Genomic DNA, 15278 nt, shown 5'->3' on the forward strand with positions numbered 1-15278 from the left:
CTGTGAGACGGCGATAAAGACATTCTAGCCGCTCATAATACATCATGATGAGTTAATAATAAAGTAGCACTGACAGGTGTGGGTTTTTTTATCCCTCTCATGATCAAAGGCAAGCACTCCGGAGAGTTCTGTCGTCTCCAGGCGAGAATATCCATTCTGTGCAGATGCTGAGGAGAGATGGCCTGTTTCAGGAAGAGAATGATACAGTACACGCACCAGCTATCCGTTCAGCACACTGAAGTAGCTTTATCTGACAACAGCATATCTTCACACGCTTATTTTCATCTCACTTAGGGAATAGGACGTTGTAATATTTTGTAGCTGGGCTGTAGCTGCGCGGGAGCATCATTGAGCGCTCCTATTGATCAGTTTCGAAAAGGGGTTTCATAGCCCATCTGGTTTCATTATCACTTGATCTGTGTGCGCGCGCCTCTGATTGGAAAAATCTGACCCCTCTCAGTCACACGTGCGATCTTTGATTAGCTCCTCAGAGATTGCTCTTTGTGGTTCATTCGTTAACACGTTCACTCTGGCGTTTTTACAGACGGACGACATCGGAGAGATCGCGAGGATGACCCAAAACCTCCCCAAGGAGAACACAAAGAGGCAGCGACTGGTGGTCTTCACCCAGGGCAAGGATGACACCGTTGCAACTGTCGGTAGGCTGGCCTATATATCAGGGTTTTTTTTTTTTTTCTTAAAGCTTATCTGCACATATTTTCCCACTCCAAGCCATCCCAACTTTGGCCCCTTTTGGACATCTTTACCCTTCACTTAAACCTCATATCTCAAAACTGCAGAACGCAGCCTTAAATAGATGCTAGATCGCTGACTGAGGAGAGCAGAATGCTATCAGTAATTTCTTTGAAGTTAAGCTCCAATATTGACACCAGATGTTTTAAAAAAAAAGAATGCTTGCACTACATTCTGTCATTTCAGAGCATAAAAGAAGTGTGGGGGATGCAGAGAGCAGGCATTGATTTGTGAAGTACTTCTAACTTTGTCTTGGACAGACTCCAGGCCGGTCCTCAGCAATTTTTAATGCTTCAACTCTTACATTCTGCCCTTTTTTTTTTTGGTGCTAAACGCTGGCAGAGTGACCTTGGGGGAGAGTTTGACAGAGGTGGTCCTCAAATCAATCCGGCTTCCTTTGATACAGGGCATATTTGTTAGTGGGACATTAAAAGCCGGTGTCATCATAACCGAGCAGGGGTTGCGGGTTTAAGCAGTGTGAGAAGAGACGATAGTTTCCGATTACTGCTGGGAGCCGGTGCCTTTGTTTGGAGCCACAGGGTGTCTGTCCTCATTGCCCTTGCAGTTCAGTTCAGACTAGTCGCGCATGGGAAGAGATGGCCTCAGGTAAAGACATATCACTCATCGCTGGGGACCGCAGAGAAGCAGTGCTACAGCGGCACTGTAAGCACTGCAGGACATTCTTCACATGTGTCTAATGTCCTCAATTTCATACTCCTGGCAAGAGTATTTATGAGCTGACGCTTAGTATAATATGTCATTGACGACATCAGTAATTATTTTTCGATTTACCGTTTTTTGTTGCCGTTATAGTCAATATCTTTATATTAACAAGGGATATAGTGACTATGTTTAACGTGAGCGAGCATGACTACAGTGATGAACTCACTACAGGGGGGTCGCTGAGGTTTTATTTACTATGTACATGAGAAAAGTCCACATGTGGTAATCACATCCTCGTAAGTGGAAATGTTTGGTGAGGTCCAAGTTCACGAGTTATGACATATTTGCTGGCGATCCCAGAAAATATAGCGTGAGTACGTTGTAAGGTAACACAACGATCAGCCACAACATTAAAACTACCGTCCTAATATTGTGTAGGTCTCCCTTGTGCCTCCAAAACAGTATTGACTCATCAGAGAATGGACATGGGCCTTCTGAGGGTGTCCTGTGGTGTCTGGCCACAGGATGTTGTTAGTGAGGGGGCCTTTGAGGGGAGGGGCCTCTGTGGATCATCCCACAGATACTTGATCAGTTTGGGATCTAGTGAATTTGGAGGCCAGGTCAACACCTTGTGCTGTTCTTCATGTTTTTTTTTAGTTGTTCCAGTTCAAGGAGTGTCATTGCTATGGGGTGGGGGTACAAGATAGTCAATGTTATTCACATCTCCTATCAGTGGTCAAAATGCTCATATTTCCAGCGTCCTCAGCCTTACATTATCCCTTTGCATTTCCTGCATCAACTTTCTCATTCCTTAGCTTGTTAAACTCGGTAGCTAGTTACCTAGCAGCAAGCAGTTTATGTACTCAGCTTTCCATGTCGTAACCGCCAAGTCAGAAAATCCATCGGAAGGCAGCATTTTACCCGATTTTGCAGTGGAGTCTAAATGTGATGGCCTATTATCCAGCACCGTTCAGCAGACTGCCAAATTTCCCTCTGGTGGAGACCAAAAATAGAGCTAAAAGAGTGAATGTTATACTTTGCTTTATGTAAGTATAGAAATTAGGTGTATACTGTTTTTTTCTTTCTTTTTTTTTTTTTAATAATGACAATTTTGCCTAATATCCAAATATTTTTTAATCTACCAATATGTGTAATAATATCTAGTGTGTAAAATGCCATACAAAACCTGACCAACTGCTCATGTACAAGCCGCAATGTTAAGTATGGTCATTTGACACCTATAGCTCTCGCTGGACGTGCTATTCATGTGCAAGTAGTGGTAAAGTTCAAGTTCTCCTGTTGTCATTGGTGAAGTGCACGGTGTCAGGATATGTAAGAAAAAACATTGGTGGCATAGCTCGGTGCGGGAACACCTGTCAGCCGTCTGACTGCTGGTTCATAGACTTACAGTGAAATGTTGTGGGATATTGGAGTGCATGGTGGTTTAAATAATTACTGGCCAACACAGATGTAACACTGGAGTTCTGTGGTCGCTTTCCAGAGTTGCTTGCAGGATGGATGAGCAGCAGAGATAATCACTGCCTCCGACACATTTGTCCAAGTGCAAATAAAAACCACATATTAGATCAATAATAATAATAAGAAACACAAACCATAATACAAGCTGCGATTTGCTTTGAGACTTCTACATTGATCTACATTTAATCAAAGAACCTAATAAATTAATTGTAATGTTACGATAATATATCCCAACTCTATTCCACTGAATGCCAATAAATAATAATACTGAGTTGTTATAATTAATTGCATACATTTTAAATCAAAGATTTAAATTTCAGATATGACTGTGGAGTTCCTAGAAGTGTATTTCCTTTAAAGAATTAAAAAAAAAAAAAAAAAAAAAAAAAAAAATTCTTTAAAGAGACGCCTGGCAGTCGAATCCATCCATTGTGCTGGAGGTGATGGATAATTCCTGCCTGCTCCCCTCATTGCTCCTGCACGGAGACACAGCCGCGCGCCGCTGTGAACTTTATATAAAATACATGATGAATGCCGGCTGGATGAAAGACAATGTGTTTCAGATGTCATCTACAAAGGCAAACATGATAAATGTCATTGACTGTGCTATCATTGTGGAGGAGCTGTTACAGTAGTAGGTGCTGCACAATCTGTGTGTGTGTGTGTGTGTGTGGGAACGTCGCTATTCATGCCAGCCAAATAAATGTCAATGTAAAAAGAGAATTAAAGATTTTCATTTCCCAGAGGCGGCGCTCTAATAAACTTGATCTCTCATTTTGTTTGCAATTTGTCCTCCTGTCAGGATTTGATCATTTGCCAGCCTCTGCGTGTCATGTTAAACCATTTTATAGTGATTAAGGATGGGAGAATGCCTTCCCCCGTGGTATAATTCTCCAAAAAGAGATGTCAATTTGTTATTGTTCTTCTTTTTTTTTTCTCCTCCTCACGTTGCCCTTCATTTGCTGCCTTTCATCACGCCGCCGCTGTCTCTTTTTAAGAGCCGGGAGCACGGGGGAAATGGCCCTTTATTTAGCCGCCACTGACACTGCTGAACTACACCGGGCTTTTTGCTTATACACCCATTATAGCAGTAATTAAGATCATTGTGCCCTGAACCTTAACGGTGAGGAGAGCTAATAAATGATCGTTCAGCAGGGGTTGCCGCTCTAATCACTGATAAGGACTTGATAAAGCCTGACTCGGCTCCTCTGTGAGTTTTAGTGCTCTCGCCAGGGCGGGGGAGGGGGTGGGGGAGGGGGCGGTTAGGCAGGCAGATTTGAACTTTAAAAAAAAACAAATCTATATATGTTAATAGCATGAGAGTAATGATTTAAAGTACTGCGAGACTGTTAAAAATACATATAAAAGAAGAGGCATGTTTATATTTCATACTACATAATAGACAAAATCAATTAACAGCCTGTGCTAGCGGAAAGACCTCCTCACTGTTTTTCCTTGGCATCTCGCATTGAAGTGTTTTTCTTTCGTGACTCCCTGAAAGGATATTGGTTGGCGATGATCTTTTGCCTGTGGTTACAGTAATTACAGGCATATGTACCTCTTTTTTTTTTTTTTCCTTCCTCGCTCATAACTCAATTGCGAACAAAGATGCCGGTTATGATAGGGAAGCAGATTGAATGACAACTCGCTTCTAACCTGTCGCGTTTGCCAAGAAAGCGGTAACGCTGTTTTCCCTCTCCGAGGCTCGGATTTTTTTTGGCTGGGGCGCAGCAGGAGTCGTTCCAGGAGAAGTATTCTCGGGGAAGTTTCTCACATAAAGATGTTGCACTTAAACTCCGCGGAGCACTTTAGCTCGTGCGTTTCAGCTAAACGCTCACGTGTTAATCCCAGTCACTTGGCAGCTCGGGGTTCGTATTAATTGTTTTTCATGCTGCAGATGATAAGGCGGGTTACTTTTAATGACCTGCAAACTGTTTGATCTACCTGCTTTCCCGTCAGAGCGACACCACTCAGCGCTGGAGCTCGACCAAGTTTAGCATGTAGTAATTTCAGAGTCAAAACAACGCCCCGTATGCTCATTTTCCACTAAAGCCGAGGTCGTCTTATTTGCACGCACAGTCGCTTATTTTACATGAGAGCATTTTCTCAGTCACTGCTGTGCCGTGAATTGTCATTGTTAAAAAGAATAGCCATTAATAAAGGACTTAATTGATACTCGTTTCAAAGAGACGCCTGTTGAAAGAATTTCTTAAGTTTAATCACCACCATTCAAGAGTTGTAATGAGGGAATTATGAAGAGTGAATTAACAAAAGCACACAATTATAGCTTTATTGGAAGGAAGTATTTCAATTCCTTTGAGTTTTTTTTCTTTCCTTTCCTCTTCTCTCTGGTGCAGGTTAGCTGTCAAAGCACAACCATACTCCACTCCCACGTATTCACCACCAATCTGCTGCTTCACTCTTTTTGTCAGACCAGATTTCTAGTAACAAGAAAAAGTACAGCAGAGGTTTATTGATAGAAAATAATGTTGCCAATCTCATTACAGTGAAATGTGAAATGAGTTCAGGAAAGCGGTGTTTTCAGATGTTCTACAAGCCAGTAACAACAGAGTCAGAGTATTTTGGCAGGAGTGTTTTTTTTTTTTCTTCTCTTTTTTTTTTTTTTTCTATTTCCATGACAGATTTTTGCCAATGAGATCGTTGTTACAGACGGCTGGGGGATTGCTGGACTGCAACTTGAGTTAACATGTCAGTCAAATTTAATAATTTGCATCATTGAGACTCTGTGAACTTTCCCCTAGCAGCAGCATACAAACTATTGGCCTCCAATAAAGAGAAATGTTGGATGTCTAATGTGCCATGTGTCCAGAAACAAAGTGATTTCTGCAAATGCCATCAACAGTAGTTTGCTGCCCGCAGTGAGCTGATCAGACAGAAATGTGAAAGAGACTGATCTCTTGCTGAAACTCGCGTCTACATGTTCACATTTAATGCATTTGTTTTAAATTTAAATTTACTCACTGATGGACCAAAAGCATTTGAAGTTTTTAAAGCCCCATATGTTTTGGGATAGCTCTCTCATCCATGCATATGTACATCAGTGTGTCCCATTTGCTGGAAGAAGATATCTCAACAGTACTTGGACAGAATGGATTCAAATTTGGCAAAAGCATTCATTTAGACTCAAATATAAACTGATTATAATGTGGAGGACCTTGCACCTCACAAAACATGTTTTTAGCCTCAACATTTCACGCAAATGTTTAATACAATACCACAACATGAGAACATTTTCAATCCAGTAGGTCAGTTGCACTACGGTACAGAGTTTGTATGGGTGTAGATGGACTCAAGTAGATTGGTTGAGGCATACAACGGTGGAGGCAGTAGTTCTAGTACGTTGTTTAGGGTTGTAGCCAAAGTTTCAACTACTTCCTGGTAGGGGTTAAGCAACTTCCGTTTTTTTTTTTTTTTTTTTAAAGTCGACTAATGTGGTGAAAGTCGAGTCGGCGTCGACTAGTTGATGACGTCACACATAAAAACACAGTAGAAAATAATGCTTTCCAACAATGACATCTATATATTCTTGACCTGAATACATATTGTAGCGTCTCACACAAAAGAAGCTACGGAGGCTTTTCTGCAAGTTAACTGAAGCTCTCACACGGGTTACTGTCGGCCATAACCCACGCCAACACCATAATATGCAGCTCTCACTCGGCAAACTCTCAGCTCTACCTCAACGTCTCTCACGCGGTGCATTCACTGACATCAAGGACAGAAAATATGCTCAATAACCACTTCAGCAATGTCAGCTAACAGAACACAACAGAACTGAACATAAACTCATACTGTGCGCTGCAGATATGTATAGCCTATATAAAACGGCACACTTCACAGCGTGTTGTAAAATGGGATAGTGTAGCCGAGTGTGTAGTGTGTAGCTTTTACATTTGCAGCCTCCTTCTCTCTGTTACCACAGGACGTTTGATGAAGTTGTTAATTGACTGCTGTCCAGAGGATTTGAACCGTTCCTCTGCTAGCGTTAGCGTTAGCCTTTTCAGATGCATTGCAGTAGTACTTTAGTTGTATTTCAGGACTGACATGTCACGGTAGTATGGGCTTCGTCTTTAGTGAAGTATTTCCACACACTTGATGAACCGCTGCTAGTTTGCTGCAACGACCCACTGGACTCCTCACCTGTCTTCTAGGAGGCGTCCATGTAGTTATTGTCATGTGATCGCCGAGTAGTCGGCATGTTGCTTAAAGTGTCAAGGTGCAGCAGTAAAGTCGACTAGTCGGTACCACACCTACTGTAGTTTTAGTTATAATAATAGTGAGACTCTGTACTAAAACAACTACAACAGTATTTTGTGCTAAAAGGGAAAGCTAATGTTAGCATGCTAACATAGTGATTTTTAGCAAGTGTAATGTTTACCACAATAACCCTCTCTGCATGTTTGCAACTGATGCTTGCATTTATTCGCATTATGTCTTGATAGCGAATTATTGGAGGTATTAGTTAAATAGAGGAAAAAACAACAATGTAAAATGTGTCAAACGACTAATATGGTATAAAAAAAAAGTCTGTTAAAGAGCAACCGAATCTATATTTGAGCACATTAAAAGACTCCAAGCATTTACCCAAACAATGACTGTAAATGTTAATAATTCAAAATATAAACAGTTAATTGCCTCAACACAGCAATAGCTCTAACAGTTTCTGTTTGTTGTTAATGAATTCTGACACTTCTGAATTTGGTGTTATCACTTCATGTGAGAGGTTACCTGTTGTCTAGCTAATCAGACCTGACTCCTCCTGTGCTGCCCTCGTCTTTGCCTCGACTACCACGGGAATATTTACACTCACTTACGTCTGTTTTTCAGTTTAGACTTTAATGAACACCAGAATCCGTTCAGAACAAGTGCCTCAAAACTTTAAAGCATCCGGTTTTTATAACCGCAAAGTGCGTCGCATGTGCACGACCACATCTAACGACTTCAGCTTCCTAACTGTGGAGCTACTGACAAACTGTAATTTATCATTAGCACATTTTTCATGTGCGGTTAATCATTTCAAGAGGGAGGATTGTCGAGCTTCATCTGTGGTATTAATTAAGCAGTGTCGTTATGCTACTAATCACAGTGGTGGAGGAGGTATTCACATCCTTTAGTAAAAGTACTAATACCGCAGAGTCCTGTATGTATTATCACGAGTATGTACTTGAAGTATTAAAACTAAAAGTACTCAGTGCAGAAAAATGCCTCCTTGTGACTCCTTGTGTTATACTTTTATATGTTTTACCAATTTGACCAACTGATTAATCAACTAATCGTTTCGGCTGTGCTACTGTAAATTCAGTGTCGTTTAATTTGCAACAAAACAGTTTTTTTTTCATCTTATTTTAGTAGTTATTCACCATATTTTGCATTATTTGATTGATTTTTTGGTTTGTAAGTTGTTTTTATGTCATTTGACCAATTGATTAATCAACTAATCGGTTTCGGCTGTACTCTTCAGCTGTAAAGCTGTTGTGTAAATCAATTTGCACCTACTTATTCACAAGTGTTGTGCGTCCGCCGGCTATTTTCTGCATGGACTGACTCTGTAAGTTGGTTTCAGTGAGTTGATTAATCAGTTATTTGTTTCAGCAGCACTTGTATGAACTGTTGGGATGTTTAAATTGTAATATTCCTCTATTTTATGCGCCAAAACCTTAAAGTCATAATAAAAGTTACATATATTTCCATCTGAGATCAGGTGAAAAGTACAAGTACCTCAAATTTGTACTTAAGTAAATGTGTTTAGTTATTTTAAACCACTGACTAATTAGCTGATCCTAAAAGGATTCTTGTATTGTTGTAATTTATTATAAAAGTGACCATCTGCTGCTTTCCCTTTTCAAAAGAAAATAAAATAAAACCCCCTATATTGGTACGTGCTCGGTAGCTTACCTGTTGTATAGTCACTCTCTGCTTTCTAATGATGTCTTTTCAACCACAACTGGATGCCATTTCTCTCTCGGTTGGCGTATTACAGTAATTTCCTTGACATCAGGTGTTGAACATATGCTCAGCTGCAGGTTGTGTATCTTTTGCCCCCGTAGGATGAAGACAGGAACGTATTGAAAAATTGATAAGGTGGGGGAGTCTTATCTGCGGCTCAGATATTCTTTGAGCCCTTGTTAGATTAGCGGGGAGCCTCATTAAACAAGTTTTTGTTGTTTTTTTTCTCTTCTTCTCATGTTCTCCTTAAACTCCCAACCTTTTTTTACCCCCCTCAATAAGAGGTCTGTCAGCCTCCTAGTGTTCCTTTTATCCACATGTCAGTCTTTTGTCTCCTGCACCTTTTTGAAGGTTCACGTCGGCACCAGAGCCCTTGGGTTGTTTGAAGATTGTGTGTGTGGTTTAGATTGTTCTGACATAAGTTGCTGATTTAATGTCACTCTACACCTCAAGACTTTGTCATCTGGTAGATTTTTGTTTCTTTTTTTCCTCCCGCTCCTTTAAACTGGAAGTCTCTTTGAAGTGCATATGCTACTGATAATTGAAGCAATATAATCCGCTGAAGATAATAAAGAGACCCTCATTTAATGTATTCTGTTTTGAACTGAACCGACTCACAGTTCCTATTCTTGCATTGTTTTTAATTTATCAGAGCACTCATCTAAAGCCTTTTGAGAATTTTTTTATTGGATCATCTGTTGCTTTTGGAGCTTTCATTCAAAGCCACTGCAGGATGCTGCTTTATTTCAGTGACAAAATTGTGTACTAATTTAACATTAATGGACCTTGTAATTCGCACAGAAACAAAAGCTGGTTATTTGATTTATTCATTGACCAAAAAGAACGATTTACATAATGATTCGTGTCATTTGTCAAGCAAGAAATGGCAAATTACAGCTTCTGAAATATGATTCGCTGCTGTTTCTCTGTTGTGAATCTCTGTATATTACATTTATTTGAGGTTAATATGTTCTTTGAGCCAATGAAAACCAGTATTCACGATGCATATGGAACTTATGGAACTTAAAAATAATCAACATATTAATAAGAATTATCCATGCTAGCCAGACTGTAAAAATGATGCTTTGATATAAAAGTCAATAGTCAATGCTAACATTTCCTTAGCATTGGCTCCATAAGGTTGATGCTAATAAACTGGTGGCGTGTAGTTATAATGTTTGCCAAGTTGGCCATTTTACTTTACCATGCTTACATGTAAACTATTAACCAAACCCCTAATGCTAACATGCCCATAACATTTACGCTAACATGCTGGTGATGTGTGTTTACAATGTTTACGAAGTTCACTCTTTTACTTTACCATGTTACGTTAACTGCTGAACAAAATTCATATACTAGCAGGCTAACGTGCCCGCTAAGTTGATGCTAACATGCATGGCAGAGTACCTATGTTTACCAAGTTCACCATTTAACTTTATGACGTTAACAAGTGAACTTTTTTTTATAGAGCACTTTAAAAACAGCCACAGCCGAAACCAAGTGCTGTACATAGGTAAGAATAAGAACATAAGACAAACAATTAAATACAATAAAACAATAAAAGCAATAAAAAACAATAAAACAATAAAAAACACTAAAAACACGAAACAAGAGCAGGGTTGAAAGCCATGGAATAAAAGCAAAATGCTAATGGTAGCGTGCCAACATGCCCACAGCGGCGCTTTTAACATGCCCATAAAGTTTATGCTAACATGCCGGTTACGTGTAGTTATAATGTTTACCAAGTTCACTTTTCACCATGTTAACATGTAAACTCTTGAACAAAATGCAAATGCTAGCATGCTAACATGCCCGTGAAGTTAGTGCTAACATGCAGGTGGTGTGTAGGTTAACCTTACGACGTTAGCAAGTAAACGTTTAAACACAATGCTAATGCTAGCATGCCAACATTCCCATAAAGTTGATGCTAACATGCTGGTTATGTTTAGTTATATTGTTTACCAAGTTCCCTTTTCACCATATTAACACATAAACTCTTGAACAAAATGCAAATGCTAGCATGCTAACATGCCCACGAAGTTGGTGCTAACATGCAGGTGGTGTGTAGGTGAACTTTACGACTTTAGCAAGTAAACTTTTAAACGAAATGCTAATGCTAGCATGCCAACATGCCCATAAAGTTGATGCTAACATGCCGGTGTACCCTATATTACCTTCACCTTTTTAACAAGTAAACTATTATATTCATGTATTGGCTGGTTTATCTTCATCAGATGAAGAGATTTATTTATTAGCCAGTGGATCAGTAATAGATAGATAAGTGTCAGTGTTTGTGAAACATTATTGAAAATGCTAACACAGTTCATTGTTATACTGTTTTAAACACACAATAAAGAAGCACTGATATAACATTCACAAAGCAATGGAAGGGAGAATATTGCAGTTAATATGTACTAAATAAGACAATGTTATGCTGCCTTATCAGACGCAAAACACGCCCAGCAGAAGTACAGACATAAAAGCACGTACTGTAAAGCAGTTAAAATGCATAAATCACTCTGGCACATTCCAATGCAAAGCATAAAGTGTGCATGCACAAGAGGATATACTTGCAATAGCAATACAGCAACAGGTGAGAGCAGACAGCAAATTACGCAGCAAGGTGCAATTGATTTTTCATGCTGACAGAGCGGAGCGCTAATTATCTGCTTCCACCATGGGAATTTCTTGAGCTTTGCAGGATCACCAAAGTTGCTGCAATTCACCCTGAGGGGGACATGAATGTCTGAACCAGATTTTGTGCGAGACTTCTTATAGTAAACATTGAGATATTTAGTGGGGAAAAAAACTTAAATTTTAACCTGCCAGACAAAACATCAATAATCCATCCAGGTCGATAGGATTCATCCTCTGGAGATCATGAACGTCTGAGCAAATTTCACGGCTGTTTCTCGCATAGTTGTTGAGATATCTCAACTTTACTGTTATTATTTGTTTATCAGCCTATTTTTGGATTCGAAACTTGTGCGGTTCATTCTCAAACTTTTAAAAAGTGTTGGCACTTATTCGGCTTCGTCGGCTGCAAAGATTGTATGGTTTTCTGTCCAGATTGTGGCAAAAAATGTTATGTTTATACTATTAATTAGCCCAAAAAAAAGCTGCGGTGTGGGAGTGCTAAAATCAAATGACCAATTATCTTCTGTTATAACAAAGCCTTGTGGTGTGAAATGACCCCTGAAGCTACAAATTGGGATGCAAAAAGGAGAGAAAAACACTTGCTGGAGTTTAATTAACAGTTGTCTTCCTGACCACAGGTGAGAGGGTGACCATGTTTCCTGTTTTGGACATCGACCAGGACGATATTGTGGACACTAACGGAGCGGGAGACGCCTTTGTGGGAGGTACGACATTATTGTCTACACAGCTTGATCTCTGTGTACGTTCCCAATTAACCTTTGATACCGGGCGACTATGTGACGCGGTAATGTCTCCAGATTATATGAGCGTGACATTTACCCCGCTGTTTTTACTCCGTATGAGCTGATCAGAGCGCCGCATAAAACAGTCATCATTTGGGTCCCGTCGAGGACGAAAGAGCCATTACCTACCTGGCTAATTTCAATCTTAACTACGTGATGCATTGTTAAACTTTGACCTCTGCTTTTCTCTTCTGTACCCAGGATTTCTCTCTGTGCTGGTCAAAGAGCACCCGCTGGAGGAGTGCATCCGGGCCGGGCACTACGCAGCCAACGTCATCATCAGGCGGGTCGGGTGCACCTTCCCAGAGAAGCCAGACTTTCACTGATGCATTCGAACGCAAACATTGGTCGTTCCCATAACATAATTGTACTGTATACTGTATGTATGCTCCAGGATTTTATGTACATTTTTGTATTTACAGTGGCTGACGGCATGGGACTAACTGCCGCGGCTTGACTTCTTTTATCAAGCTCAAACAAGCAGCTGCAATTGCTTAAAAACTACTACTACTACTACTACTACTACTACTATACTGAAGAAGGATATTATTTTAGTTTAAATGAGTATCCCACTGAAATGTAATTAAAAATATTAAACATTTAAGACCTAATGGCTGAAAAAAAAGCTGGTAACCACATATGAAAGAACTTTTCAGACCACTTTTCTGCAAGGTCCACCTCTCCAACATTGACCCTCATGTTCTCCAGTCATGTTTCTCCAGTTCCTCATTTCTCAGAAGCTTTGCTGGAGGTCATGTGTTTTAGTGATCAATGGCGGTGAGGTGCATCATCCTGCAGGAGGGAGGGGTTTGAAAAGTTTGTCTCGCTGTAAATGTGGCCCTGAAAAGTTTGTATGCAACTCCTCCTTCATGGAGGATGCTCATGCTGTCCCAGAGTCATGGCTAAGAGAATAAATACTGTATATATACTGTATATTTAAACATTTATAGGAACTTCTCAGACGTTTCCTGCTGCACAATCCACTGCACCACTGTTCATCCTTATGCTCAGTATTTTGCAAACAATTATCAGCCAGTAAATTCCTAATTGCACGTCTTTCATCTGAGGTTTTGAGGAACGAAGGGGCGACTGGGGACGCAGAAGTGAACGTTCGTTTAGTGGTGTAAACAATGAGCGCGACACAGCGAGCTACAAACTTTTCAGAGCCATCGTTCACGCCTGCAGGGGGTGAATTTTTCAAGAGTATATGGACATAACGCATTTCCAGCCGAGAGTATTGCTTTAACAATCAGTTGTCATGCTGCAGACATCGTGGATGGGGTACGATAACAACCGGTGGATGTCCATTTTCAAAAGTGAAAATTACTATACAAATAAAACTACATCAAAACTCAACGCTCGCTTATTTGATCATCCAAATCCCCTCTCTAATGCTAATCACTTTTGGCTCCACACCCTCCATTATGGGCCCAGTGTCCTGGCTCTGCTCAGTCGCCCCGGCTCCTGCTCGCTGGGTCCTAACCGGACTCTCGGGTGTCTGGAGCTGCACTGCGGGGCTACAGGAGATCATTTTTCTCACTTTAAGGGATTAGCGGTTGCTCTACGCTGCGATCATTAGAGGGACCTGAAAATTAGGCTGATCCTTCGTAGCCAGCTGTGCTGTCGCTGGGGGTTGGAGACAGGGATCAGAGGGAGGCCACTCCCCTACCACGCACCCCTCCTACTCCGTGTGGGGCAGCAGAAGTGTTGGGCAGTGTCTCAAGTGTTTTGTGGACAATGATTCAACACTCCTCTGAGAGTTGCATTTAATGCTCCTCTAGAAAAACCTGTTACATCATATTGTCGTTTATTTCCTTTGAGCTCATCAGCAGGAATCCAGTATTTATTACACTCCCTGCACGGGACCACCGTTTTCTATAATGAGGCATAGTTTATGCATGTATGCTAATTGGGGCCATCTAGGTGAAAACATTCTCCAGCCAAAATGTTATTAACAACTTTGAGACACTTTTTTTTTTTTCCTCTTTTTCATCAGCATTTTTTAAGGTTTCACACAGATGCGCTTTGAAAAGGACCACATTTCTGATTGGGCCAGATCACACTCCATGGCAGCTGGTTCATTTGCTTCTCAAGATGACAGATGGCAAAACACAAACACAAAAAGAGGGAGCCATGATTAAGTAATGAGAATGCCTGCCACAATAAGGAAACTACTTTTCTCACTTTTCATGGTAAACTTTTTTTCCTCGCTCGATTATTGACGGGGAAGGGACAAAAAAATACATTTAAAAAACATAAAAACTGTGCATTTAATACATTTTACAGCACATTGTGGTGTGTTATACGCCAACGAGCTGTATGCATTTTGAAAAATGTTCAATTATGTAGTGATGCTTGAGATCTCTTCATTTAAAGGTTGGCATTAAATACACTATTAGCAACTTTAAAGAAGAAAAAGTTGACATTTGCATACAAAATAAAGGGTTTACAATTAGGATTTTTTTTTTTAAATGCAGAAAAAGGAGTAACTGGGGCCCTGGCCAGTGTTTTGCCCCGCAGATGGGCAGCAGTGTTTGTGAACACCAGTGTGGCAGTTGGCAGGGATTGAGGATAGGGGGTGGGGGGGATGGGCAGATTGCAATGGCACATGCTCCAATTCAAATTATCCCTGGACCCATGCAGCAGCGGAGGACCTGCTGGGGCCCAGGGTGGCATTCATTATAACCAGACACAGGCAGGTTTTGGTCAGCGCCTCCGTCGTGACACCAGCCCCTGAAACCACACCAACTCCGAGCGCCGCCGTTCACCTGCTCTGACGCCGCCTTGATTAACATTTTCATTTGCACAAACGTGGATCTGAATAAAACGTCAGGAAGTTGATATAAATATTGCAAATGGGATCGGTTCACGCAGGTCAAGAGAAAACATCATTAAGGTCATAATTAGACGAGTGTCTGATGAAGATGCAACATAATGGCAAAGACCATTAACGCGTGTAATAAATGAATGCAAATC

General features: G+C 40.6%; 1 protein-coding gene across 4 annotated transcripts in view; it reads left to right on the forward strand.

Moving 5' to 3' along the window:
• The window catches only part of adkb (adenosine kinase b), a 119864-nt gene extending 105653 nt beyond the window's left edge, over window positions 1–14211 (forward strand). For all 4 annotated transcript variants that reach the window (XM_084567129.1, XM_084567130.1, XM_084567128.1 and 1 more), the window contains 3 exons: window positions 545–659; window positions 12138–12224; window positions 12504–14211. In XM_084567129.1, the coding sequence (XP_084423255.1) occupies window positions 545–659; window positions 12138–12224; window positions 12504–12628 (327 nt within the window). In that variant the 3' untranslated portion in view covers window positions 12629–14211. The remainder of the gene's footprint in view (window positions 1–544; window positions 660–12137; window positions 12225–12503) is intronic.
• Window positions 14212–15278: the final 1067 nt, after the last annotated feature.

The sequence above is a fragment of the Chelon labrosus genome (genome assembly GCF_963514085.1).
Source record: "Chelon labrosus genome assembly, chromosome: 19".
Taxonomy (NCBI): Eukaryota; Metazoa; Chordata; class Actinopteri; order Mugiliformes; family Mugilidae; genus Chelon; species Chelon labrosus.